Here is a 25,659-nt window from a genome sequence, read left to right as displayed (position 1 = left end):
GTTTCAAGTTTGTGTTGTTATTGCTATTGCTTTAGTATTACGGTACTTTATGGTTGTTCTCATTGTTAGTAGATTACTTTTATTATTGCTTTTATCACGTTTATTTCGTTGTTGTTGTCAGTTGTTATCAGCTTACTCAAACCACTTTCCCTCCTCTCTTGCCTCCCTTTAAGTACGTATGTTTACTTCAGTGCGCTGCTCGGTGTGTCACAAGCACCGTTATCCGTAGTTATTGTGTTTCAAAATTGAATTTGTTCGCCCCAAAAACGTTGCGATTGGCTTTACTTTGACAATAAGGTTAGCCTGATAACGGTGCTAGTGAATCGGAAAATCTCTAACAACATATTATTTGCAGCAGAGTTTCTGTTTGCTCACCTGTTTGCCACTTTGGTGAACAACAAAGAGCTCTGCCGTGGTGGCAGGAAGGATATTTGGAAATTTGATGAGTTCATAAAAGTTGTTGCTGCTGTTTTTGTGTCTGATATGTGTATGCCACCAGCTGATATGAGCGATTAGGGGCTTTAAGTTTAGTTGTTTCCTTTATTGACACTAAAAGTTGTGAAGCAGATTCTTGTGCCGAAGGTGCTTTTGTTGAAACTTTGCTTGTGATATTAAATATCAGCGTATCATAAACTATAAAATTACTGCTAAACTGTTTGTAAAATTACGATATTTGAAGTGAGATGAAGAAGAAGATTACAAATTTGTATCAATTTCCCACCAATGCTCAAGGCATAGGCAGACAGAGTACCTTAATAGAAGTTCTTGATCTTATTTTGCGACAGCGATACAAAGGCTGTTTTATAAAAAAATAATATTGTTAAAAGAAAATAATATTCTTAAACACCTAATGTTTGAACGAATACTATTTGTAGTTGTAAATAACAAGCGAAAGATTTAATAATTTGCTGAAAGTAACATTTCTTCTTCTTAATTTCTTCACAGTACGAAGTGAGTTCTGGAAATTTTTAAATTCATTTGAAAATGTCGTCCAGAGTTACCAAGAGACGTTATTGACAATAGTAATGTCGTTTGGCTGAAGCTTACGCGTTGTAGATACCTTTAAACGGGTTCTATGCACTCACTATACGAAAAGTAGCAAACTATTAATCGCCTAATTCATTTCAGCATTACAGTTGTTAATGTCGGTGGGCAAAACTACCATTTGCAGAAGGAATTAGGTAAATGAGATAAAACATGCTGTGAATTATCATAATAAAGGCAATTAGCTTGTTAAAATGCCTCCGGCAATGCGCTGACAACTCGCGTGGCAGATGTTAGAGTAGAAAATGTTGCAGCACTACTTCACAAGAACATTCAAGCATTTAAGATGGATGGCAGTGGTGAATGGACCTTAGAGTGTAATTGGCAGCATAAATACCAAGTTTGCCAGATCTGTCCAATTAGAAATAATTAAGTTTTGCTAATCGGTTGGTGTTAACATTTAATATAATTAAATGTTCCACTCGTTGAACTAAGTCCATTTCATAATAAGCTGAATTCAAAAAGGTTGAAAATTGGCAATTCTGAGTATTACCAGAAGCTTTTCAAACATTTTATTCCAGTTTATTTGATTAAAACGTTTAAAATATTTTCAATATTATTTAAGATATCATTGCAACAATAAATATATGCAAATCTCCTGGAACAATAAGGGTTTATATGTGCAGAAATATGGCTACTTAAGTTTTCTCAAATTTTTAGTCATCGATTTCTCCTGGACACATTATCAAATAAAAGAAAAAAGGAAAAATTAAATAATGCGTTGGTGTGCTGGATCTTTGGTTAACTCAGCAGATTTTATTTCGATTTTGTGATCAACCCAAAAGTAAATCTCAAGTGTGACTTATATAAATTACAACAAATCACAAAGCCGCACAAACGATTTAGACCGAAGGAGACTATGGAACACTTTAAAGAAGAAAGCGACACAAATGAAATCGAAAGAAAGTCGTGATGAAGGAGGCGATGTTTGGAAGAATGTGGTATTTCCAGTGTGGCCATATGGCCTTACACACCCTCTGGACCTTGGAAAGTTAATGCGCTCCAATGTTAAGCTCATTTTAGTTGAAATAAATGTGTGACAAATAAATTTGCTTCGCACACAACCAGTCACACAACTTTGCTGAAGCTCAACTTCGTGTTCGCTGACGTACACACTCGCCCAACTATATTTTGTATTACTCTGTTGACTCTTGTGTCTTGAACGCCATCCTAATGCTGCCATTAGTCTCTGGGTCTTGGCTCTTAGTGACTTTAATTTTAGATATTCATCTTAATTGCTTAGTGCTGGGGCGATTTACAACCAACAGGGTCACACAAAGCGCCAAAGGTGAGAAGGCGGGTTATTTGGGAGACAAATGACTAAAACAGTGAACAAAGAGTCTGACTTAGATGAGTTGCTGTGCTTCGTGTGACTTGTAGTGTAATATTTTTAATGAATGCAAATCGAGAAATTAAATGCCATGTAGCTGTTTGACGCCGCGGTGTTTTGAAGTAATTTGTTTAGTCGCTTTTGTGAGAGGAATGGTAGTGGAGAAACAAATTATGTTCTGAGAATCTTCTTTGCATTGACGATGTGAATAATGGCTGATAAGAATTTGCAGGTGACGAATTAAATGAAATAGGTACGGTGGATACGACATTGTGTAAGTTTCATTGTATGAAGCATTTCTTGTTTCAAAGCACATTAGTTCTAATGACTTTAAGGATTTTTTCTACGGACTGCCAAGAGACAACCACTGCAGAAATCTGTATTTTCTCGCTCGGATTTTGAAATTAATAGCTCTCAGGGTGGAGCCATAAGCATATCTATTGCTCTAAAAATTCAAGGGAGCTGGGGATTTGTCTCAATTATTATAGTAAAATGTTTGCGCAAACACACAAATTTGATCAAATATCATGCTTTCTGTCGTGCATAATCAATAATATGAAATCCTAACATCTTACTTACTAATGAAATAAGCAAAATTAACAACTGAAAACCGTTAAGTGTTGTGAAAAGAATTGCAACAAGATGAAGACGTGGTCGTCGAGTAAGAAAATTTCTAAATTGCTGCAACAGCTAATGAGAAACACCGCCATCACACAAACAGTTAGAAGAACGTGGATGCTGGAAGGACCAAGGCCAAATTGATAACTATGCAACAAAGTTGCAAATTATGGACGCAAGTACGCCAAAAATGCAAACGGACTCATTGAAGAATGCTTCGGTTGGGCAAGAATGCTGCCTTGGACTACTCGACACCTTGGCATTTGCCGGCATTGCAGAAGAGACGACTGAAATAATTTAATTTATTTGAAACTTGAGCGATGCCAGCGAAGTTCTTGACGTTGCTGTGTAGCGCACAGCTTAGCACGACACAGCACAGCATAACAAGTCATCGGGATTAAAGAAGCGGAAAATTGCAGGAACGAAAAATCGCCGCTTAACAAAAAGCAAGACATAAGGCAGAACAAGTATAATATCTGACTTAAGTGAAAGTTTTAGTAAGTAAAATAGATCCTTCACGGCTGCATTAAATCACTTGTTAAGCAGCTGTACAGTTATGCTCTTATATTTTATGTATTTATGAAAGTGTATACAAACTGTAACTAAATTTCTTAGTTATAATAACTTCAGAGAACTTAAATTAAAAAGAAAAACAGTTTTACTTGATTTAGGAGCATCTCAAGAAAGATTAAGATTTCTAAAATATCTGGCCTTTGAGAGGTTTTTTTTTTTTAAATTAAGAAATTCCTGCTTTGAAATTAGAAACAAATTCTTTGTTATACCTGTGCAGTGAAATAGAAAATGGATTAAATTAATAAGCGAATTATGAGATTAGCAAAGCTCTGAGAGACTAAGTTGTAATGAAACCCACGAAGTTTAGGAAGGGCATTCAAAATTTTTCAACTGAAATGTGTATGTAGCTCCAGTTTAACTGAAGCATAAGATGGGGCAACTATGGTATTTATTATTTAAAAAAACCGAAAAATTGTTTGTTTTACTGAGCAACTACTTGTTTCCTATTATTCACCATTTTCCACTTAAGTACAATTACTAAGTGAAATTCTTCTTGTTGCCCTGGTTGTTCTTGTCCACGACCAATCGCTTAAATGCGTGCCAATCCCGTCTATAAAACACACATCAAGTCGCAAGCCAAAATTTATGCCCAAATCTCCGCAGCCGCACTGTCGCCAACCATCATCAGCGGGGGTAATTCGTGTTTTTTGTGTAACTGAAGTGGGTTTCCTTGTTATTTGTGACGATACAAAGGATACACCTTACTTTTGCGACATCTCCTTTGTCAACTAAAGGAAGAGGAAGAAAGGCTTACTTTTTTTCTGGTAGTGCACCGCCGGTTTTAAGCCGTTTAGTGCTTTCACATTCTTCCTGTCGAACTGCTCCACTTCGTATTTGTGCCTGTTTCCTGTTTCACCGTTACTTTTATGTTTGTAATGCCATCTGTACTGTTCAACCCGCCACGCTTAATACAAATAAGCCTGGAAATTTAAATGGCAACAGATTTGCCATACTAAGCAATGGTTTGGACGACGATGCGAAGGGTGCCACCACAGTCGCGAATGCTAAGCCGCCGCCAATATATTTACGTGAGCGTAGCTCAAATGCACTTGTTGATAAACTCAGTGAAATTGTAGGTACCAACAATTTTCATATCGTGCCTTTGAAAAAAGGCAAGATTGATGAAACTAAAATACAATCCTACACTGAGAAAAGTTTTATGGATATAGTGAAATTTATGTCAAATAACAACAAGAATTATTATTCTTATCAACTGAAGAGCTCTAAAGGCCTAGTTGTTGTTGTAAAAGGCATTGAGTCTTCGGTAGAATCTAATGATATCAAAGAAGCCCTTGAAGAATGCGGCTTTGGAATTAAAAATGTGGTAAATATCTTCAATAGAAATAAAGTACCACAACCAATGTTTAAAATTGAATTGTTGCCAAACTCTAATCCAATAAAAAAGAATGAAACACACCCAATATACAATTTAAAATATTTACTCCATCGTAGAATTACCGTTGAAGAACCTCATAAAAGAAATGGTCCGGTACAATGCACTAACTGCCAAGAGTATGGGCATACCAAATCATACTGCACTCTACGCAGTGTTTGTGTGGTATGTGGTGATTTGCACCCAACATCAAAATGCACTCTTAAAAAAGAGGATACAAATAAAAAATGCAGTAACTGTGGAGGAAATCATACTGCTAACTACAGGGGCTGCCCTGTATATAAAGACTTGAAATCAAAATTGTCACTGGGAATTCAAGCTCGTCGTAACCAAATGTTGAATATCCCTCGTAACGAAAATGTAGTAATTACAGACCAGAGTTCGAAACCTGGTAATTCTAAGGATATCTTTGTCCAGGGAAGCTATGCAAATGTGGTAAAAGGCAACGCTGTGCAAATGCAACAACCGCAAAATCCACCAAGTGGAGGTATTGAAAATATGATTCTAAATCTGACTCAATGTATGACACAATTCATGTCTACGATGCAAAACATGATCCAAGATTTGATCAAATCTCAAAATCAAATGTTACAAACTTTATTATCTAAAAAATGAGTATACTAAATATTTGTATATGGAATGCCAACGGTGTAAACCAACACAAACTGGAGTTAATACGATTTCTGACTGAAAAAAACATAGATGTTATGCTGATATCAGAAACTCATTTAACAAATAAAAACAATTTCTTTATAGCGGGATATAGACTTCATGTTACAAATCATCCAGATGGAAAGGCGCACGGTGGAACAGCAGTATTGGTTAGAAATCGGCTAAACCACCATACTTTAGAACCACATGCTACAGCGCAGCTACAAGCTACAACAATATCATTGAAAAATCGAGGCTCTGACCTCAATCTGACGGCTATATACTGTCCACCTCGTTTTAAAATTACAGACTGCGAATTTAAAGATTTTTTTGGAACGCTAGGTCCAAGATTTCTAGCTGGTGGTGATTATAATGCAAAACACATGTACTGGGGCTCACGTCTTATTAATCCGAAAGGACGACAGCTGTACTACACTATTATAAATAAGCACAATAACCTTGATATAATATCTCCTGGTAAGCCGACATACTGTCCCAGTGATAGAAACAAAATACCAGACTTAATAGATTTTGCTGTAGTCAAAAATATAGATAGATCGCTAATAACAGCAGATACATGTACAGACTTATCTTCAGATCATTCTCCTGTACTAATAAAGTTACTCGAACAGCCCATGATAGTTGAGCCAAAAGTATCTCTAACATCTTTTAAAACTAACTGGTTGAAATATAGAAAATATATCAGTAGCCACATTAATATCGATTTAAAAATAAGTACAGGAAGAGACATTGATGAAAGCGTAATGGAATTCAATGATGTAATAACAAATGCAGCTGTCTTGGCAACACCTAAAAGAAAAGTTAAGGTTTTTAGAAACATGACTAATAATGAAATAGAAAAGCTTGTAAATGAGAAAAGGCAAGCGAGACGTGAATGGCAGTTAAGTCGTTCCCCTTCAACTCTGCGTCAACTGAAATCGGCTGCACGTAAGTTAAAAAAATCACTTAAACGCGATGAAGAATACAACACTGAAAATTATATAAAGCACCTGTGTCCAAATTCTAGCAAGAAAAACTCCCTTTGAAAAGCCCAAAAGTATTTTAAGCCTCCAGTAGATTCCAAGATGCCTATAAGACAGTCGAATGGTAATTGGGCGCGCAGTAATGAGGAAAAGGCAAATTGCTTTGCAAATCACCTTGAAAAGGTATTTCAACCCAATGTACCAAAAAACAACTTTAAGTTGCCAACTTTGCCCAATATTGCAAACGAGTCAAGCGTGTCTATTAGGACGTCTACTTATGAAATTATCAAGATCCTAAAAGAGCTAAATCCGAAAAAGTCTTCAGGACACGATAATATTACTCCAAAAATGTTAATTGAGTTGCCAAATATTGCTATATCAGTGCTCTCTTTGCTCTTTAATGCAATTCTTGGTTTCGGGTACTATCCAATTTCGTGGAAAAAGTCGCAGATCATCATGATTGATAAACCTGGAAAAGACTTAACACAACCATCTTCCTACAGACCAATAAGTCTCTTACCATGTCTTTCCAAAATATTCGAAAAAGTTTTACTATCAAAAATGTCTCCTTTCCTCCACGAACATAATATAATACCAACCCATCAATTCGGGTTTCGTGCTAAACATGGCACAGTAGAGCAAGTGAATAGAATTACAAACGAAATCAGGAAAGCATTCGAGCACAGAGAGTACTGTTCAGCTATTTTTCTCGATGTAGCTCAGGCGTTCGATAAGGTCTGGCATGAAGGCCTTTTATGGAAAATCAAAAACGTTTTACCTTACGAATTGCATAAAACATTGGAGTCATATTTAAGAAATAGGAAATTTACGGTTAAAGTAGCAGATTTTATATCAGAAGAACGAGCAATAAGGGCCGGTGTACCTCAGGGCAGTGTATTAGGCCCCACTCTGTACATAATATATACAGCAGACCTTCCATAAGCTAACAACGTATTGACATCCACTTTTGCGGATGACACAGCCATAGTAAGCCGAAACAAATGCCCCATTAGAGCATCAAGAGTATTAGAGGAGCACTTAACTTGTGTCGAAGAATGGCTAGCCAACTGGCGTATAAAAATTAATGAGCAAAAATGCAAGCATGTTACATTTTCTCTAAGGCCAGAAACATGTCGGACAATTAAAATAAACAATGTATTAGTACCCCAAGCGAATGAAGTAACTTATCTTGGGATTCACCTGGATCGAAGGCTTACGTGGCGGAAACATATAGCGAGTAAAGTAACTTGCATGAAGATAAGAGCAGCAAATTTAAATTGGCTTCTAAACAAAAATTCTAAACTTAGCCTAGACAACAAAGTCCTGTTATACAATGCAATCATAAAACCGATTTGGATGTATGGTATTCAACTGTGGGGTACGACCTGTGCAACCAACATTGATATAATTCAGAGATTCCAATCTAAAATGCTTAGAACAATAACGGGTTCACCATGGTACATGCGTAATGAAAATATCCATAAGGATCTTGATATTCCTATGGTAAAGAAGGAAATAGAGGACAGCAGAAAGAAATATATTTCTAAACTTCGTGAACATCCAAACCCATTGGCAAACGCCTTGGTACATTCCAATCAAACTCGTTTAAAAAGAAGAGATCTACCTGCCTACTAAAGAGCAACGTTCTGCCAAAAAGCTCAAACACATTCTTGAGCTTACTTAGTTGTAAATAGATTTAAGATTTTAATACTTATTGTTAGGCTTTAAACAAAGCAGATTCAATAAATAAAGAAATATTGAAAAAAAAAAAAAAATCTGTACTGCAGTACTATAATCTTGTTGTTGCCTCGTGTTCGTATTGTTTTAGGACATTTATTATGTTTTTCTTCCTTCACATAATGTTTGCCCTTTTGTATTCAGTATCGTTTCTGTTTCTGTTTTCGTTTTGCTTTTGTTCCTTTTAAAAATTTCTTCCTTCTTTTGCTGAGATTTTGATGTCATTCGCTTCGCTTGTGAGTTCAATTTCTAGTTCTAATCTATTTTAGCTTTAAATCCGGAGTTTCGTTTGCGAATTGTGTTATTGTTATTATTCAGTTATTGTTGTATAAGAAAATTCCGATAAGAGCTTGAAGACCAATGAGTACACTATCATTCCGATGATTTTGCACCGATTAACTCAGTAAATGTATTGCTATAAAATAATATCCAATTGGAAACTTGCATATAGATTATTACAAGTGCTCGTCTACAAAAAAATAGTTTTTTGCTGTGGGTTCACTCGACTACTTTACAAAATCAACAGCACCATTTGACACATTTATACATGCGAAAATTCGGCCGAGGAGAAATTCTGAGGCAGGTGTGGTGTACATCACAACGAGGCAGACAATATGTATATTTATGTACATTCAGTTATCACTTTTTTGTTATCTCTCACCCCTTCATCGTCAAATCTTTTTTGGCTGTTCGAATTCTCTTCCCTCGAATCTCAATCCCATCGTAAAAAAAATGGCGGGAGATTTTCACTCTCTGTCATATCGCCGGCGTTGCAACTGCATCGTCATCAATCTGCCTCTGAATTAACGGCAGTTCAAGCAAATTGAATTCTCACTGCACAATAGGCGGCTGCAACAATTATTACGAAATGGAATTAAATGAAATTTCCAACCAATTCCCAACTTAACTGCAGAGACAAGCAGTTTCGGGATGGCGGACTAAATGCAGTGGGATTTAAGAGGTGCAGGGGTGCTCGGTCAAAAATAAATGATTAAATTTACCGTTATTGGCAAAAAGTGCTAAAAGTCCAAGTCAAAATGACAGCCAACAGTCGACCACTGGCCACAGGGAATAAGCAAGCAGACAGATGAAGAATAAAGAATATGTATTGATATATACGAATGCAGATGAGAATGCGAGCAACAATGGGATATATTATTTTACGTGTAATTACAAAATTTTTACTACATCTGTGTAATATTGACTTAAACGAAATCGAAAATGTTTAACCTTAAAAAAGTTGTATTTTCATTAAATTCTATACTATTTTTGTTTTGCATGAAAGTAGAGTAATCGAGCTCATTACTTCGTAAATTTGTGTGCGTATTTCAATCAGTATAAGCGAGATGGTGGAGAAGCCTGCGGGCTACACAGATTTACTCATACAGCCAACATAAATTAATGAGTGTTACACTCGTAACTACACTGAAATTGCCTTATAGCAGTGGTAGTATGTTGCATTAAGTGATTTAAATATGTCCCTAAATGTATGCTACACTAGCAAACAATGAGCAACGTGAGGTCTAGGATTTTATCGAAACGGAGATAAAGTGTCTTAATTTTGTTTGTGTACTACTAACACAATTTATTTTTTTCCTCATCTGCACTATTTGAATATGGGTTTATTCCAAAGGGATGAATAACTGTGCAGGTATATATTGACTTTTGTTACTACAACCAGCATACTTACGCTTATTTGACCGAACTATGGATTAAGTAAAGTGGAAGGTATATTAAATTAATCAGATGGATTAGTAAAAAATACAGAGGAAATTTAAATTCTAATTTAATTTTCGTTTAAACCCTTTACTGACTTACATTTTTTTTTTGGATTGAGTACAGAAATTATATGTATGCTGCTTAAAGTTGCTATATATGGCATACGTTTAAAGGATATCATTCCGAGAGACTTTTAGTCTTTTCACCAATATTCTACCCATTCGCTTTCAGAATTATCTCAGTCAAAGATTCCCTCAAACTAGCATACAACTCATACGCCGTGGACAACGACATGTGCGCAAGTATTCTGTGTACATACGCTTGCAGTTGAGCTTACCTCTCATTTCACACAAAATGACTCCGGTTAGTTTTGTGACATTTGCATAAGGTAATACGATTAGTGCCGGCTTTGTGGTGAAGGCAATGGAACTAAATTTTCTTCTTTTAAATTAAATCCATACATGAGCTTAAAAATCACACCAAAGACAAAGCGAAGTTTAAGTAAAATGGTTGATTGGATATATAGGCCGATTATATCGATAATAGAGGAGTTTTTAATTTTTAAATATGCAAGCCACAACAAAACCTCAAAGACTTCTGAAAGACAACAACTCAAGGAGAAAAGCAAGAATGAGACAAGACAAGACAAGACAAGACAAGAGGCAACCGCTTGAAAGCACAAGTGGTTAAATGAGTTAAGAAGTTCACTACCCCCAGACAATGCAAATGCGTGTATTATGTGTGTATGTGTGCGTGGATAGGGAGAATAAGGCATGTGGGAAAATTTGTGAGCTTGTGGTACCAACATTGTTCAGTACTCAAGCGCAATAATAACAACTCTTGTACATAGAACTCTACTTAACGTGTTGTTCGTGTTGTCTTTGGCGTGTTGACGAATGCGGAAGTGCAGTACCGCATGTAATGACAGAATATCGCACATAATATATATAACTTTTATGACCAGAACACACTGGCACCCCCCGCAAGAAATAACTACTTTTAATACGACATATGAGCATTTTCTCTTTATATATACACTAGCCGACCGCTCCGTCTTCGCACGGGTTTAAAAAACATTTCAAATGTTATAGATTTTTACACACGCTCCCATGCATATGTATGTACTTCCCGTTTCTCGCGTGAGTTCATTTAAAAAAGTAAAAAGAAGAAAACTTGAGCATGAAATTATATTTTATTTGCAATGAGCTAAGTCTTGTTTACGACCTCTAGTCTTATAACAGAAGCGGATATGATCATCATTCCCATATCCATCGGTCATCCCATACCTTGTTTCTCGTTCCGTTTCCAGATGCCCCACTCCCAGTTTCAGTGACCAATATTCAGCCCACCCTGATCACGTGATGACATTTCAAGATCCCGTGATATTTTTGTTTACAGGTCAATGACCACGCCCAGATCACGTGATGTCACATCAAGGTCACGTGATATTTATGTTTACATTTTTGACTGAAGTTAATGACCCCACCCTGATCACGTGATGTCAATTCGAGTTCACATGACTCCACCCTGATCACGTGATATTTTGGTTTACAGGTCATTGACCCCGCCAGATCACGTGATGTCAATTGAAGGTCACGTGAAATTTTTGCTTACATATTTGTGTGAGTCAATGAGCACACCCTCATCCCGTGATGTAAATGCGAGGTCACATGATATTATTGTTTACAGGTCATTGACCCCTCCCAGGTCAACACAAGGTCACGTGATATTTTTGTTAACATTATTGAGTGATGTCATTGATCCCCCACAGATCACGTGATGTTATTACAAGATCACGTGATATTTTTGTTTACAGGTCAATGACCCCACCCTTATGACGTAATGACTTTAAAAGATCACGTGATATTTTTGTTTACATTTATGAGTGCAGTCTTTGGTGTCCGATGTCTTTCTCTCAGATTATGAAGTGACCTTGAATACTTCTAATATTTTGACGATTTCAGTTTCAGATTAAGATTCTCCATCACGGAGTCTTTTTGATACCCTCACCTGGGAACTATTTACAGAAAGCTTAGATTCTAGCAATAAATATAGCCTATGTTAATCGAGGTGAATGGTGAAAGAATTTTTGAAATCGCCACAGCAGTTTTTGAGTTTATTCATTACAAACATACATACAAATTCAATTTATGAGACGGTCTTAATGAGTATCTAGACTGAAGAGGGAGCAGAGAAAATAGTAATTTGACTTTTCTTGGGAATTTACTGCCTCTCAGTGTTTGCATTGATATTTTGACATTTTAGTCGTTGAAAGTTTGCTAGAGAGAGTAGAGTGTTATTTTTATTTTGTAAGAAAGAACTTTCACTAAAACGGTAAAATTTTTATTACGGCTAGCGGTTTAATTATGCTCAAGTATGTGTCCTTTTCTTATTTTGTGTAGCGCACACTTTTTTGCTGACATGAGGAGGCGCCACATCACCTTTTCTTCGAGGCGATCATCCGAGGTATTCACACTTGAGCTTAACTGTCTGTCTACTTAACCGCATAAGTGTCCATAACTTAGCAAATTTTACTATCCGCAATAAAACGAAGACCATATAAGGGACAACAACAGCAGGGATGCTTTTGGTAATTTGAGAAACACATTCAACTCTGGATAAGTTGTACGAAAGATATGTGTTATGAGAACTATAAACTCAGTGTAAGTGTAAACTGGTGTTGGAGTTGTGTGCGAGAAGTAAAACACAAACTTAATATTCTCCTGTATATGTACATATAGAAACGTGTGTTTGGGGAAGCATTTAAACGCTCTTTAGTCTGGCGAGACAATTAAACGCATATATTGTCTAATAAACATCTAACACTATATATGATAACCTATGTCACGTATTTGTGTAACTAAACCAACAATTGAATGCTCCACAGCCACTTGACCCTCTCGCTTGAGTCACATTATTACTTATTTTTAATTAGCCAATTATGAAAGAACTGAAATTTGTGAGAACCCTAAATTCCACAACTGTTTGCAAATATGTATATGTAACCACTGTGCATCCCATAAAAAGAAGCTGTGACTGTTATCAAGGCCACTCAGCAGCTATGTTGATAGCAGACATCAATTTACCAGGACAAATCAGTTTAGCGGATGTGTTGGTGGCGATAGTTCCGAATATCGTTGACTCTAATTCAGAAATGTTCTCATTACAGTTTGTTAAGAATTGGCATTTTTACGCTCCTTAATATAATTGCACTACCGATTATACATTCTTCTGGAGATATCTGATATCCTTTCTTTATGAAAGATTTTAATTTCATTAATTTATACTTTAATTGTAATAATATATCGCTCAGAGTATAGGTGAGTGCAAAATCGCCAATTTAATATTCTTCTCCTTGGATGGGTGTGTGCCCAAAAGTGTCAGAATTTCTTTCCCTCGCATACATTTTTAGGAATTATTGAGGCAATTGCGATATCAGTAAAGTGATTTATGATCGCTTACAATGTTTACAACCAGTACACATGTGTACATACGTGTGTGTTTTATGGATGCCGAGGCGATGCTAAAGTGATTGCATTGGGTTTATAGAACATTTATTGAAATTGCTTAGGAAGTTATGAGTCCTATTGTATGACTCACATGCAGAGGATATTTGTGTTGTGTTGTGGAAGCAAAATGGGAATGGGTTTTAGTAGTAAGAAGAAGCTAGCATATACTTTAAATTAAAATCAAAAAATATTTCTAATATCCTTACTTAAATTAAATAAATAATTATAAAATTAATTTTGATGGAAAGAAAGAAATTTAAGTGATTAAAGAGTTTTGTCTAGTTTTGAGTCGAATATTGAGGCCATAAGATGTCAGTGCGGATTACTTAAAATACTTAGTCACAAATTTGACTTAATCATAAAGTAGTATACAAAAGGACATTCTCGCTGTGAGATAATTAGATTCACCATAACAAACCAATTTCCGATTCGGTGGCATTCCAAATCGAAGTTGTCAACGTTCGATTACCATCAGCAATCTCACATTTAATTGTTTTCTCTGCTTTCTAATTCTTCCATTTTTATGGCGTGAAATTCACCACTGCCGGTCCAAAAATATTTTGCATGCATTGGTGACGCCAAACCACATCCAAAGAGCAACTCTTTGCCGGTCACACGCTCAAAATCAATATTTGTACAGAGTTTGAATGAAATGAGTTGCTAAAAATAACCAAACTTTCGCCATTCACTCGGATTAGCCCCAAAGCAAAAACACCATAAAATGCCTGGTTGTTGCTGAGTATATCACCACTGCAAGAACAACTTATTGTGTATTTAAATATATTTATGGAAAATTATTCAGCATTTGCCTGATTTAGAACTTATGAGCCGAACATGATTTTTAGTGCTGAGTTCCATTGAAGGTACACACTTGTGTGACCGTTCTTCGGTAGAGTATTATACACACATATAAAATTTTTTATAAAATAAATGGATATCAAGAGATAAGATAAGCTCACCAGGCAATGAAATGATCAATCCAAGACCCAGCAGCAACCAGCCGAGAGCGGTGTGAGTGATGGTCGCCGTTTGATGACTGCTTGCTTTCAGGAAATTCATTGTGGCCACAATCAAATTCATTTGTACAGTTTAACTGAATTTTGAATTGTTTCTTGTGTTGACTGTATGTACAGTTATTTATAGGGTAGTGTTTGTTAAATTGTTAGATTGTTTAATTGCCACTTTTGAGTAATCTTGAAGTCCTCAGACAACAACATATATTTTTTCAACACTCTTCTTGTTCTTTTTGTTGTGGCTCCGTTCGTTGGCGTTTGAAAGTGTGGGTGAAAGCAGTCTGTAAGTTAGAGTTTCGACGCTACGTTGTTGCTGTTGTTGATTGCGTTATTGATGTTGCAATTGCTCTGTTGCAGTTTTGTTGCCGTCTATTTGTTTGTTGTTGCTCTTTCTATCGCTATTGCACTTAAACGCCGGTTCGAGTGTTTTCGTCTGTTTTTTCTCAATTGCTCGCCGTTCGCATACGGTCCTTTACACTCTTCTCCTGTCTTTTTGCTACTTTTTCTGGTGTTTTGATTGCTCACCACTTTGGTTCCGCACTCTTAAGCTCACTTTTCCTTGGCATTTACCTCGCCTAACGGTGTTTGTGGTTTTTCTGTCGTTTTGATTTTTCGTGCCAATAAACTTTGTAGTGTTGCCGGCTTTTAGGCGCGTTGTGTTGTGGTTTAACTGTTGCTCCGCCGACAAGCACCTCTCACTTCCTCATCCGTTTTTAAAGGTTTGCAACTCACTTACTTCCTGAGAGCAAAGAGCACATTTCTTGTTCTCTGTTGTTGTTTTTGTTGTATTTGTGGCGGTGTAGTGATTGTGTGTGAGCGAGGGATCCCGCCGTACGTTATTCACGGGCGCAGCTGCGCGACCGACAGCAACACGCTTCGCTGGATGCAAAAGGCCGCTCGGCACTTTGGTGCTGAACTCGTGGAGACTCGCCGTGGCAATTGCACATTTTGTCTAGCTTAAAAATGTTCCAATTGCAAGCGGCATTCGTTGCTTTAATTAAACTATTTGGATTTTTTTCTTAATTTTACTCGAAATTCTTAAATTTACACATGCGAGATACTCACACACTTAAACGTGAGCTTTTGAATTTTTGACATGTTTCCTTTTCTTATTTAAAGCACTAATGAATTATTATGCTGTTCTACTCATACCATAGAATTCATAGGAAGCACTCAACACAGAGAGAATTCATAGGAAATCTGTAATGAAAAAAAAAAAATATTTTATAGTGTTTTGATTGGCGTTTCTTAGCAATATTAATTCACTGACTTAAATGGCAAATTAGCAAAGATATAATTAGCTGATAAGAGAAAATAATTAAATTCTTGACAATTTTCATGACATTTTATTTTTTCCGAATTATATACTATGTATTTACCTTAGTACACACATACCATACTCAGCACATATATAGACGAATTCTCGCAAACTTTTGCTGTATGAGCTTTTCACCACACGAGGTGAATTAAAATATGTTTGTTCATAACCGTTTTCAGTGGTTATCCTCTACCCTCCAGTGAAATCCTTCAGCTATAAACTACTTCTCAACTAGTATGAACTTGTTTACTTTTATTTTGTAACGGGAACTACTTGGTATGGAGATGAGTGTGTAATAAAATTGACACATTTACATGCATGCAAATATGGAAAAGGGACATGTAAATTTAGATCTGTGTATACATTTCTTATATACGTCATAGAATACGTCATTCTACCTGTCATCTCGTTAACGTGTCTTCTGGTGAAAAATGTCCGCATTAATTCATTAATAATAACTGACTTGAGATATATGAGTGCTTTCAGTACATTTCAATATTGTATATTTTATACTTTGTTAAGCTCTATACTATTGGGGTTAATCATCATACTACTATCTCAACCAAACTACAATGAAAATATAAAATTTAGGTAATTTTGTTTTCATTAAGATTTGTTTGATTTATTAATAAGTTTTACACGTGTTAGAAGAATTCCTGTCTACTTGAAGATGGCACAATATGTGTGACTAGCCTCCAACATTTGTTTTTCTCTAGCGGGAGATAAGCGTTTCTGTTGTCTGGGAGTCACTATTTATTTAGATGGAAACGAAAGAGAAAAACGTTTTGTTCATCGCCCAACCTTCTTTCGGCGAATTAATGTTTTATCAATAGTAAAACAAGCGATTTCCTTCAGATGGTAGCGTATATTTTCGTTTACACTTGAGCATTCGAATGTAACAAATATCTAATGCGATTATGTACGCCTCTGACAAGTTAGTGAGGGAGATAGACGAGGCATTACAGTGTAGGCGACTTGAAGGCGGCTAATTTTGTTTGTTCTACTCTAAACCATAAATAACTCGACCTAACAGAGTAGATCTGAAATTTCGGTTACTCTTGGCAGAACTAATGATTTACCGACGAGGGTTGGCTGTCAAGAAAATGTGCAGACACAGCCGCATTGGAACAAGTGGTGATTCTGTTGAGAGCGAGATAAGAAATTATGCCACTTGAATGGTCATCGTTTATTTAGAAGGTATTGAATTAATAAGCTTGGTGAAGTAGATAGTGAAGTTTTAGTTATAACTCTACTCTTCCGCAGTGCAGTCTGAATTGTGACTTAAAAAGCTATTAAAATAAAAATATTAATCATGAGTAAGAATAATGTAGATGAGGTCACTGGATAATTCGTATTAATTATTTATATTGATTAATTAATTTGTTTGTTCCTATACACAATATTATCTTATATTTATAAAATAGATGGAAACTTTAGGATATCAGAAATCCAAGTACTCAAATTTTTTTATACTTTGCTAGTAAAAATAGAGATGGAGTTGTGCTTAGCCAGAATCGATATATATTTTCTTTGCAATCGGATGATCTTTTTATTTTTAATACCAAGAGACATCACACAAGTGCAACAGCATTGCAAACAATCAAAAATGTTAAACATTTGCCATAAGTTTTGTCAAGCTTTTTTGACTTTTATTGGCGAAAACAAGGGTCAAAGTGCACATTTTGTGCTAAGCATATGAGAGTAAAAACTAAAGAGCAAAACAAAAATGAAAACAACTCAGCAAATGTTGCAAGTATTCAAAATGTATGCAAAATGCGATTTGCGGTGATTTATGCTCGGTTCAAGTTGCAATATGGATTCCCATCTGCCAAACTGCAGCACTGCTCCTTCTCCTTCAAATCCAACTATTACTCATACCCGACAAGGGTTTATTGCATGGGAGAGAGGTATACCTAAGCGTAGTGTCTACCTCTAACCAAAAGTTAAAAGTCAAAGTATAAACCATGATTGAAGGACACAAACGCATTATGTGACAGTAATACCAGTATTTGTTGGAGTTGTTGGACTTGTTGTGTGTGTTTTGCATTAGCTTTTGGGGTCAGAGGCAGAGTAAAGGTGAAATTTTTGATGTAAAACCAAAATTCGTGTGATTTGTTGGCATGAGAATGATGGATTTGTTGTAGTTTCTGTTTTCTTCTGCATTGCAAATTACCGACTTGGTTGTGATTTGTTTAAACTCGAAGGTATATATTTATGTTGAGATTTCTTCCATTCTGTATTTCAATTTAACGTTTGGTTTAATTCGTTGGTGAACCGATAATTCCACAACACTCACAACCTTTTCTCCGAATATTTCCAATTAAAAACGCGTATAAGCAAGTAATAACCTTGTACTTCTCAAATTTATTACGAGTGATTTGCACTTTTAATTTTTTGATTGATACACGTGTAGATCTTAGGTCCAAAATGTTGACATTATTTATTTGCTTTGATTCAAGCTTTTAGTTAAGATTTTATCTTAAAGTAATTCGATGATAAAAGCAATCATTCATTAACTTAATTAAATTCAAAACTATTTGCTTTAGGAATACATGAATTACTATTATTATTCTAATTAAATTGAGCCAAATAATCATGGGCACCAATCCAACTAAAGTTATCGTCATTCACCCCTTTACTGACCGGTACTCAATGATTCGTTGACATTTATAGTGTTCTAAGAGACAACAGAATTACAAATGTATAAATAAACTTGGCTTCCTGTTTGCTCCCCCTCAACGGTGGATTCCCTTTATTGACTTGTGAAACTGAACTTTCATCGCTTGCGAGCCGATATTTATAGTTTGTGCTGTTATTAATGGCTGGCTTTAAGGCAACAAGCAACAGAAACCACTTTCTGGCGATGGATATGATAAAAATACAACAAAAGCAACAATATTATTCGAAAATTGCAAGTGAAAGGGAAAACAATGTCGGACTAAAAAAATCGATCCCTTGGCTATCAAAGAGCTGGATTAGCAATAGCAACATCAACAACAAACACCAGAGTATATGTGAGTGCACCTTAGTTGCCATCTGTGGTTGCTTGGCTGCAGAAGCGGGTGTTCACATAGGTTGCATGTGGCATGTACAAGAGCACTTGTTTCAACCTGCCGTTGTCTGCGGCATTGCCAGCAGAACTACCTCGTTTGCTGTAACTATTCCTGCCCTTGCGGGTGTAGGTGCTGAGGCAACAGCTACAAAGGGCATATGTGCGTTGTGTGGATGCTGAGAATGGTTATGTGGCACATGGGTATTATGTTGGTGTCTGCACTTTTTCCGATCAATAGAAGATCGATGATGTAGGTGTGTATGTCTGAAAAATCAATGCCATTTTGTTTTTATTACCACTAGAAAAGTCGTTTGCTTTGCATAACAAATTTAATTGAATTTAAACATTGTTGCTGCACTTACACTGCCTGTAAAAATTCGCAATTCAATGTTTGAAAAAGGGTTACATGCAGAAGGCTTTGGATCCTGCTAGGATTAGCAGATTAAATAACGATTATTTCAAATAATGAGATTCTTTTGTTTCATTCGAACAAAGGACTAGAGGAATCTGTATTGAGTTAACCAAATTTTGGCTTTGAAGCTCTACAAGCGATGCATCTATGTATTATTTGTTAATAAGATGTTGCGAAATATTTAAATTTATTAGAATTTGAGCTTCTTTTCTATTAGAAATAATTATTCGCAAGATATGCCAAAATATATAGCATACTATGAGGAATATATGTATATTTGCGTCTTCTTTATTATTTTAAAGAAAACTCAACTCAACTTTAATAGCGTTAATTATATATCTAAAGTACAACACCAGGAGATGGCGAACCCGATTCCCCAATCGATGACGATGGAATAGATGTTCCATTACCCGACCATGAAGAAATTCGAATAGCAATTACCCGCTTGAAGAACAACAAAGCGGCGGGGGCCGATGGATTACCGGCCGAGCTATTCAAATACGGCGGCGAAGAACTGATAAGGTGCATGCATCAGCTTCTTTGTAGAATATGGTCGGAAGAAAGCATGCCTGACGATTGGAATCTTAGTGTGCTCTGCCCAATCCATAAGAAGGGAGACCCCACAATCTGCGCCAACTACCGTGGTATAAGTCTCCTCAATATCGCATATAAGGTTTTGTCGAGCGTATTGTGTGAAAGACTAAAGCCCACCGTCAACGAACTGATTGGACCTTATCAGTGTGGCTTTAGACCTGGAAAATCTACAATGGACCAGATATTCACCATGCGCCAAATCTTGGAAAAGACCCGAGAGAGAAGAATCGATACCCACCATCTTTTTATCGATTTTAAAGCTGCCTTCGATAGCACGAAAAGGAGCTGCCTTTATGCCGCGATGTCTGAATTTGGTATCCCTGCAAAACTAATACGGCTATGTAAGCTGACGTTGAGCAACACCAAAAGCTCCGTCAGGATCGGGAAGGACCTCTCCGAGCCGTTCGATACCAAACGAGGCTTCAGACAGGGTGACTCACTATCGTGCGACTTCTTCAATCTATTGCTGGAAAAAATAATACGAGCTGCAGAACTAAATAGAGAGGGTACAATCTTCTACAAGAGTGTACAGCTCCTGGCGTATGCCGATGATATTGATATCATCGGAAGCAACAACCGCGCCGTTTGTTCTGCGTTTTCCAGACTAGATAAAGAAGCGAAGCGTATGGGTCTGGTGGTGAATGAGGACAAGACGAAATATCTCCTGTCATCAAACAAACAGTCAGCGCACTCGCGTCTTGGCTCCCACGTCACTGTTGACAGTCATAACTTTGAAGTTGTAGATAATTTCGTTTATCTGGGAACCAGCATTAACAACACCAACAATGTCAGCCTTGAAATCCAACGCAGAATCACTCTTGCCAACAGGTGCTACTTTGGACTGAGTAGGCAATTGAAAAGTAAAGTCCTCTCTCGACGAACCAAAATCAAACTCTATAAGTCGCTCATTATTCCCGTCCTGATGTATGGCGCTGAAGCGTGGACGATGACAACATCCGATGAGACGACTCTTGGGGTTTTCCCAAATGTATTGGAAAATGTCAAGGACGTTAGGAAATATTTGTTGTAGGCAATAATACCGGAGCGACTGCCGAGCAGAGGAAGGTGTCTAACGAGACCTCCAAAGTGGGTGGGGTGTGGTGAGGCGCAACGCAGCAGGAGCTGCTGTCGCTGACACAGAAATTCGAGATTGGATGGAAGGCGGATGCCTTGAGGCTATGTTTGCCGTTGGGCATCTCGTGCGAAGTGCGCGTTGCGTTGATGTAACGTCTCTATGTGTTTGAATGAGCTTTCGCTGTTGTTGTTGTTCATTGGTACGCATTTCCGTTCGCTTGACTTGTTTTCTTTTTCTTTCTTATTTTTTTTTATTTCGCATTTTTGTTTCCATTTTTGCATTGGTTTCTCAGCCACTGCCGCATAGCCACACAACAACAAACTCTACACTCATGTAATCGTACATCAAACATGAATTCTCGTGAATGTGTGCGAGTGTGTGTCGTGACATTGGGGACACACATTTTTGGGTTTGCCCAAAAGGGTCAGTATGTGAATGTTGCTTCATTCGGTACGCCTGTTTGTATACTTATGGCCATTTGTATGCGTGTGTATGAGGGAAAGTGGATTTTTATTTTCAAAGAACCGCCAATGGGGCTTTTATGTTCATGGCGTTGATTTATTTTTTCGCTGTTCTAATTGCAATCACTGTGGTTGTTGTTGTTATTATTGCTGTTGTGTGCCATTGCTCACTGGTCGCTTGTGGCCTCAATGCAGAGGCTGTGTCGCTTGTAGTTCGTTGTTTTCACTTCTCTTTCATTTGCAGTGACATATTCATGTTTGCTGAAGCTTTGCTTCGTTTTCATTGGTTTTATTTAACCTGCCTCAAAGTTATTGTTGCGATTTGTGAATGATTTATTCGCTTGCTGCGGCATTTGTTTCTTCGACACAGATGAATATCTCAGTCGATTCACCGCCGAGTGAAAGTCGTTTTCGTTGCTGCAAATATTACAAATGTTGTTGTTCGTATGTTGTTTGTGTTATATTAATAGTGATTTTCATGGCTTGTTGTGCTTCAACCGAACTGAAGGGTCTTTAGTTTGCATTTGAAATCAATTTGACATTTCTGACAGCCAAAATAAAATCTTTGGCGAAAACTAAACTTCATTTGCGGTTTTCAATATCCTATTCTTTTCTGTGGCCACACGGCGTTCTCTAAGGAATGAACTTTGAAATTTATTTAAAATTTTAAGCCATTGGATCATCTATGAGCTCAGATTTGTTTCAAATAGATGAAATCTTGTACTTATGCATGTCTATCAGCAAAGTGGACATATAATAAAAAAGTTGTCCTTTATGCAAAAATTCAGAAGTTTAAAGCCATCTAATTTACCTTCATCGGCGCTGGCTTCTTCGGCGAGACGAATAGCATCAATCAAATCATTAATCAATCATGGGCTGTTCCAAGCCTTAGATTATTAAAGGAGGACATTCAGTGAGGACATGAACAGAATAAAAGAGTACAATCCTTTGATAGAATAAAGATTTTTTTCTCAAATACTCAGCTTCAGGTTGCACAAATATGTAGACCTGCCCATCAGAAGTTGCTCAGATAATTGCTGTGCAATATTTGGAGTTGTACACGAAGTTCTTTAATTATAGCCAAATTTAACTTAAATACACAGCAAAAAACAGTCCTAGAATATTAATAATTTATTTAAATGCTAACAGTCGCGTGTAAAGTTGTATGCATGCTCCCAGATGTGTATTGTGTCATTAAGCTATCAAGCATTGGCCTAAACCTGTCACCTTCATATCCTCAGAATAATATTTCTTAAAAGAGTTAAAATACAAAAAAAAAATAATAAAAATATGCGTTGGGAAAAAAGGACACATTTGTGTGTGAACATGGAGCGTTCATATGTTTGCTTTTAAATAAACACGAATGTGTCGCGCTTTAATTACCCACTCGTTGGGCGAACCACAAAAACTCTACGGTTAATTAACCGGCGAATTTTCCCACGTCCCCTGTTTTTGGTTGGGTCTACTCAAACAGCCAACCCCACAAATGGAAATAGTTTAATGACTGCACCGTTAACCGCCACTCGCATTGTTTCAATTATGAATGCAAGTGGCAGTTGAGCGGGCACCATTGATCTGCAAATAACTGTTAATACCACATGAGGCACGTAATTGCCATTATTATTGTTTCATTCCATTCCATTAACATTAACAATAATATTCTGATTTGTTTGCTTGTTTGGGGAAGGCAAAAGCCCCGGAAGCTATATTATTCTTCCAATATCGAGCTGAGCTTTCTCGTTCTATATTTGTAGACAAATATGTTATTTTCTCACACAAATCATACCGTTATCAAATTAGAAATTCACAAAACGTTCCGTGACCGCTCACTTGTTAAGTATTTGGCAATTTGTGTTCGGTCAAGTGGAATAAAACAACAACAAAATACCATTAGCATACAAATATGGCCAAACAAATATCCATAATGAGTCGCTTTGAGCCAAGCACTTTGGCTTGATTTGAGTGCATCAAATATTTACGTAATTTGAATAATCAGTTGGTCGGTAAGCGGTTGACGATATCCGATGAGTTGTTATGCAAAATAAATAGTTTCAGTCAAATACATATTGTGATCCTACTACACAACTTTTCTTCTATGACCAATGAAACTCAACTGAGAGTTTTCTAACCACATGAATGAAAATTGAAGTTTTGATCATATATATTTTAATCCTTCATCAATATTGAAACTGATAGTACAAAGTCTACTAATATAACGTTATTTAGCTGCTTTTAAATTACTCAATCGTTTTAAAGGTATTTTTTCTAAAATATTTTATTTTTAGAATTAGAACTTTAATATGGATGATATTGATGAAATCTCAAATAACTGTAAGTTATATTTATTCATTTGCAATATGTCAATTATAGTAATCTAAAGTTGCACAAACATCAGAAATCCATATTTAATTAGAATCAACATTAAGAGCTACTATTTTTGGCCTAACAAATTATCACTAAACCTCCCCATGGCGGATGAGTAACCCCATAAAGTAGGCCAGAGAAGGACTTACACTAAGCAATTAAGAAAAATTGTGCCTATTTAATATTTAAAATTTAAATGCCAGTTAAAGTGTGTTGTAGACAAAGCCATTGGCACAACAAAGACAAGTCCATCAAAAGTGGGGAGATGAGAGCGCTTCGTCAAAAGCCAGTCGGATTGCGGCTTAGCACACAAATGGAAATGAAAACCCAACAAGTCGGAGGCGGTGAATCAGAAGCGGAAAGAAAAACATTCAAAAGCTACATTGCACATTGTTCTGCTTTCACGGTCACAAGTCCGATTGTTATGAGCAGCCACAAGCGAGAGAAGGAGGAAGAAATGAATATCACTGAAGTGAAGCTTTGCGCTCGCACGTGCCCAAAAAAAAGAAAAAGAAATAAATAAAAGATAAAGTCACAAAAATGTATTCTTGGTTGGACGCAATGTAACGGTAATGCCCGAAATGCAATCGCAGTCAAAGTGAATATTAGAAAGAGCAAAAGCGCAAAAATTAAAAGTAAACTCAATCTCACAGAGGACCAAAAATAATAATCATTAAGCAGAAATATTAAAGTGTCGAGATGTTTCTCGTCCTCAGCAAGCAAAATAAGATCTAAGCATATTTACATTTTTAATAACCGTTAAATAATTTGGAGATGGTGGAATTTGGATGGCTTTTGGTGCGTACTTTTCGAAATTTATGGTGACTCTGATTTCACTGTTTCCCCAGTTGCACGTTCCGGATCTTCGTTCTGTTTTTCACTATCACAACGGATATTGCTGATGCTGACGCTGATTGGATGACGGAAACCGTGAGCTGAGGCGCGGAAAGCTCGAATGGCTGTTAAGGGACGCGCTTGGGTGTTTAATTAAAATTTATGCGCCTCCGCGGTTTGGAATTTATTCTCTAGACGATACCAGATTATTAAGGGGACTAACACAGATACACATACGTCGCTTGCTCTGAACACTGAGCGGTAAACTTGAGCTTTGATTACGATTTTCACTTATCCTTGCAATGGCGCTATTTCGCCTTGCCCTTTTAACTCGACCACTTATCGCTTATTTCCACTTAGCCACCACTTGCTCATCGCCCAACAGCACTATTGACGTAGTCTGGCGAAGAAGCCTCCAAATCACATCTCACTCAATTCCCACTGATTTTCAATATCGAAAGAACGGGAATTTAAGTTTGAACACACTTCACACTTGGGCACGGGCCACTGCAACGCCTCTCAACCGCGCAACACTTGACAGCACAAATTTGTATTTGGTGAGATTTTCTCTGCCTTCACTTGGCTCTGCTTTAATGCTTTAATATCTGCTTCTATGTCCACTTTGCTCGTTGCTGCCGAGAAGTAGCAAACCGTCTCGTTCAAGCCCACATTCTAAACTAAACTGAATGGCCGCTGCGACTGAGCTGAATAGCCAAGTGACAGCCGAGTAGTGAGCTGAGGCGGAAGGCGCAGATGCGAGAATCGCCGATGCGGAGGCTGTGTTTGGAAGCGACGTTGCTGGTTCTGCTGGTGGTTACGCTTGTGTTGGTGCTGGTGCTGCTTCTGCTGCATCCTTGAGCACCGCACTGATTGTGCACGTGGTCCCGCTCGCTGCCAACGACGCTGTTGCCGTAACATTTGCCGGGGCTGTTGATTTCGACGTCTTCTGTGGCGAATACTGTTAAGCTCGCTGCTGTTA

At 37.0% G+C, this 25,659-nt stretch overlaps 1 protein-coding gene across 1 annotated transcript in view; it reads right to left on the bottom strand.

The window, feature by feature from the left end:
* Positions 1 to 25,346, bottom strand: part of LOC128922097 (neuronal acetylcholine receptor subunit alpha-7-like) — a 46,094-nt gene extending 20,748 nt beyond the window's left edge. Inside the window, exons 1-2 of the mRNA XM_054231592.1 lie at positions 24,653 to 25,346; positions 14,517 to 15,770 (exon numbers count right to left, since the gene is read on the bottom strand). Coding sequence (XP_054087567.1) covers positions 14,517 to 14,637 — 121 coding nt within the window. The 5' untranslated portion in view covers positions 14,638 to 15,770; positions 24,653 to 25,346. The remainder of the gene's footprint in view (positions 1 to 14,516; positions 15,771 to 24,652) is intronic.
* Between the last annotated feature and the right edge of the window lie 313 nt (positions 25,347 to 25,659).

The sequence above is a fragment of the Zeugodacus cucurbitae genome, chromosome 5 (assembly GCF_028554725.1).
Source record: "Zeugodacus cucurbitae isolate PBARC_wt_2022May chromosome 5, idZeuCucr1.2, whole genome shotgun sequence".
Taxonomy (NCBI): Eukaryota; Metazoa; Arthropoda; class Insecta; order Diptera; family Tephritidae; genus Zeugodacus; species Zeugodacus cucurbitae.
This window is presented reverse-complemented; position numbering and strand designations above follow the sequence as displayed.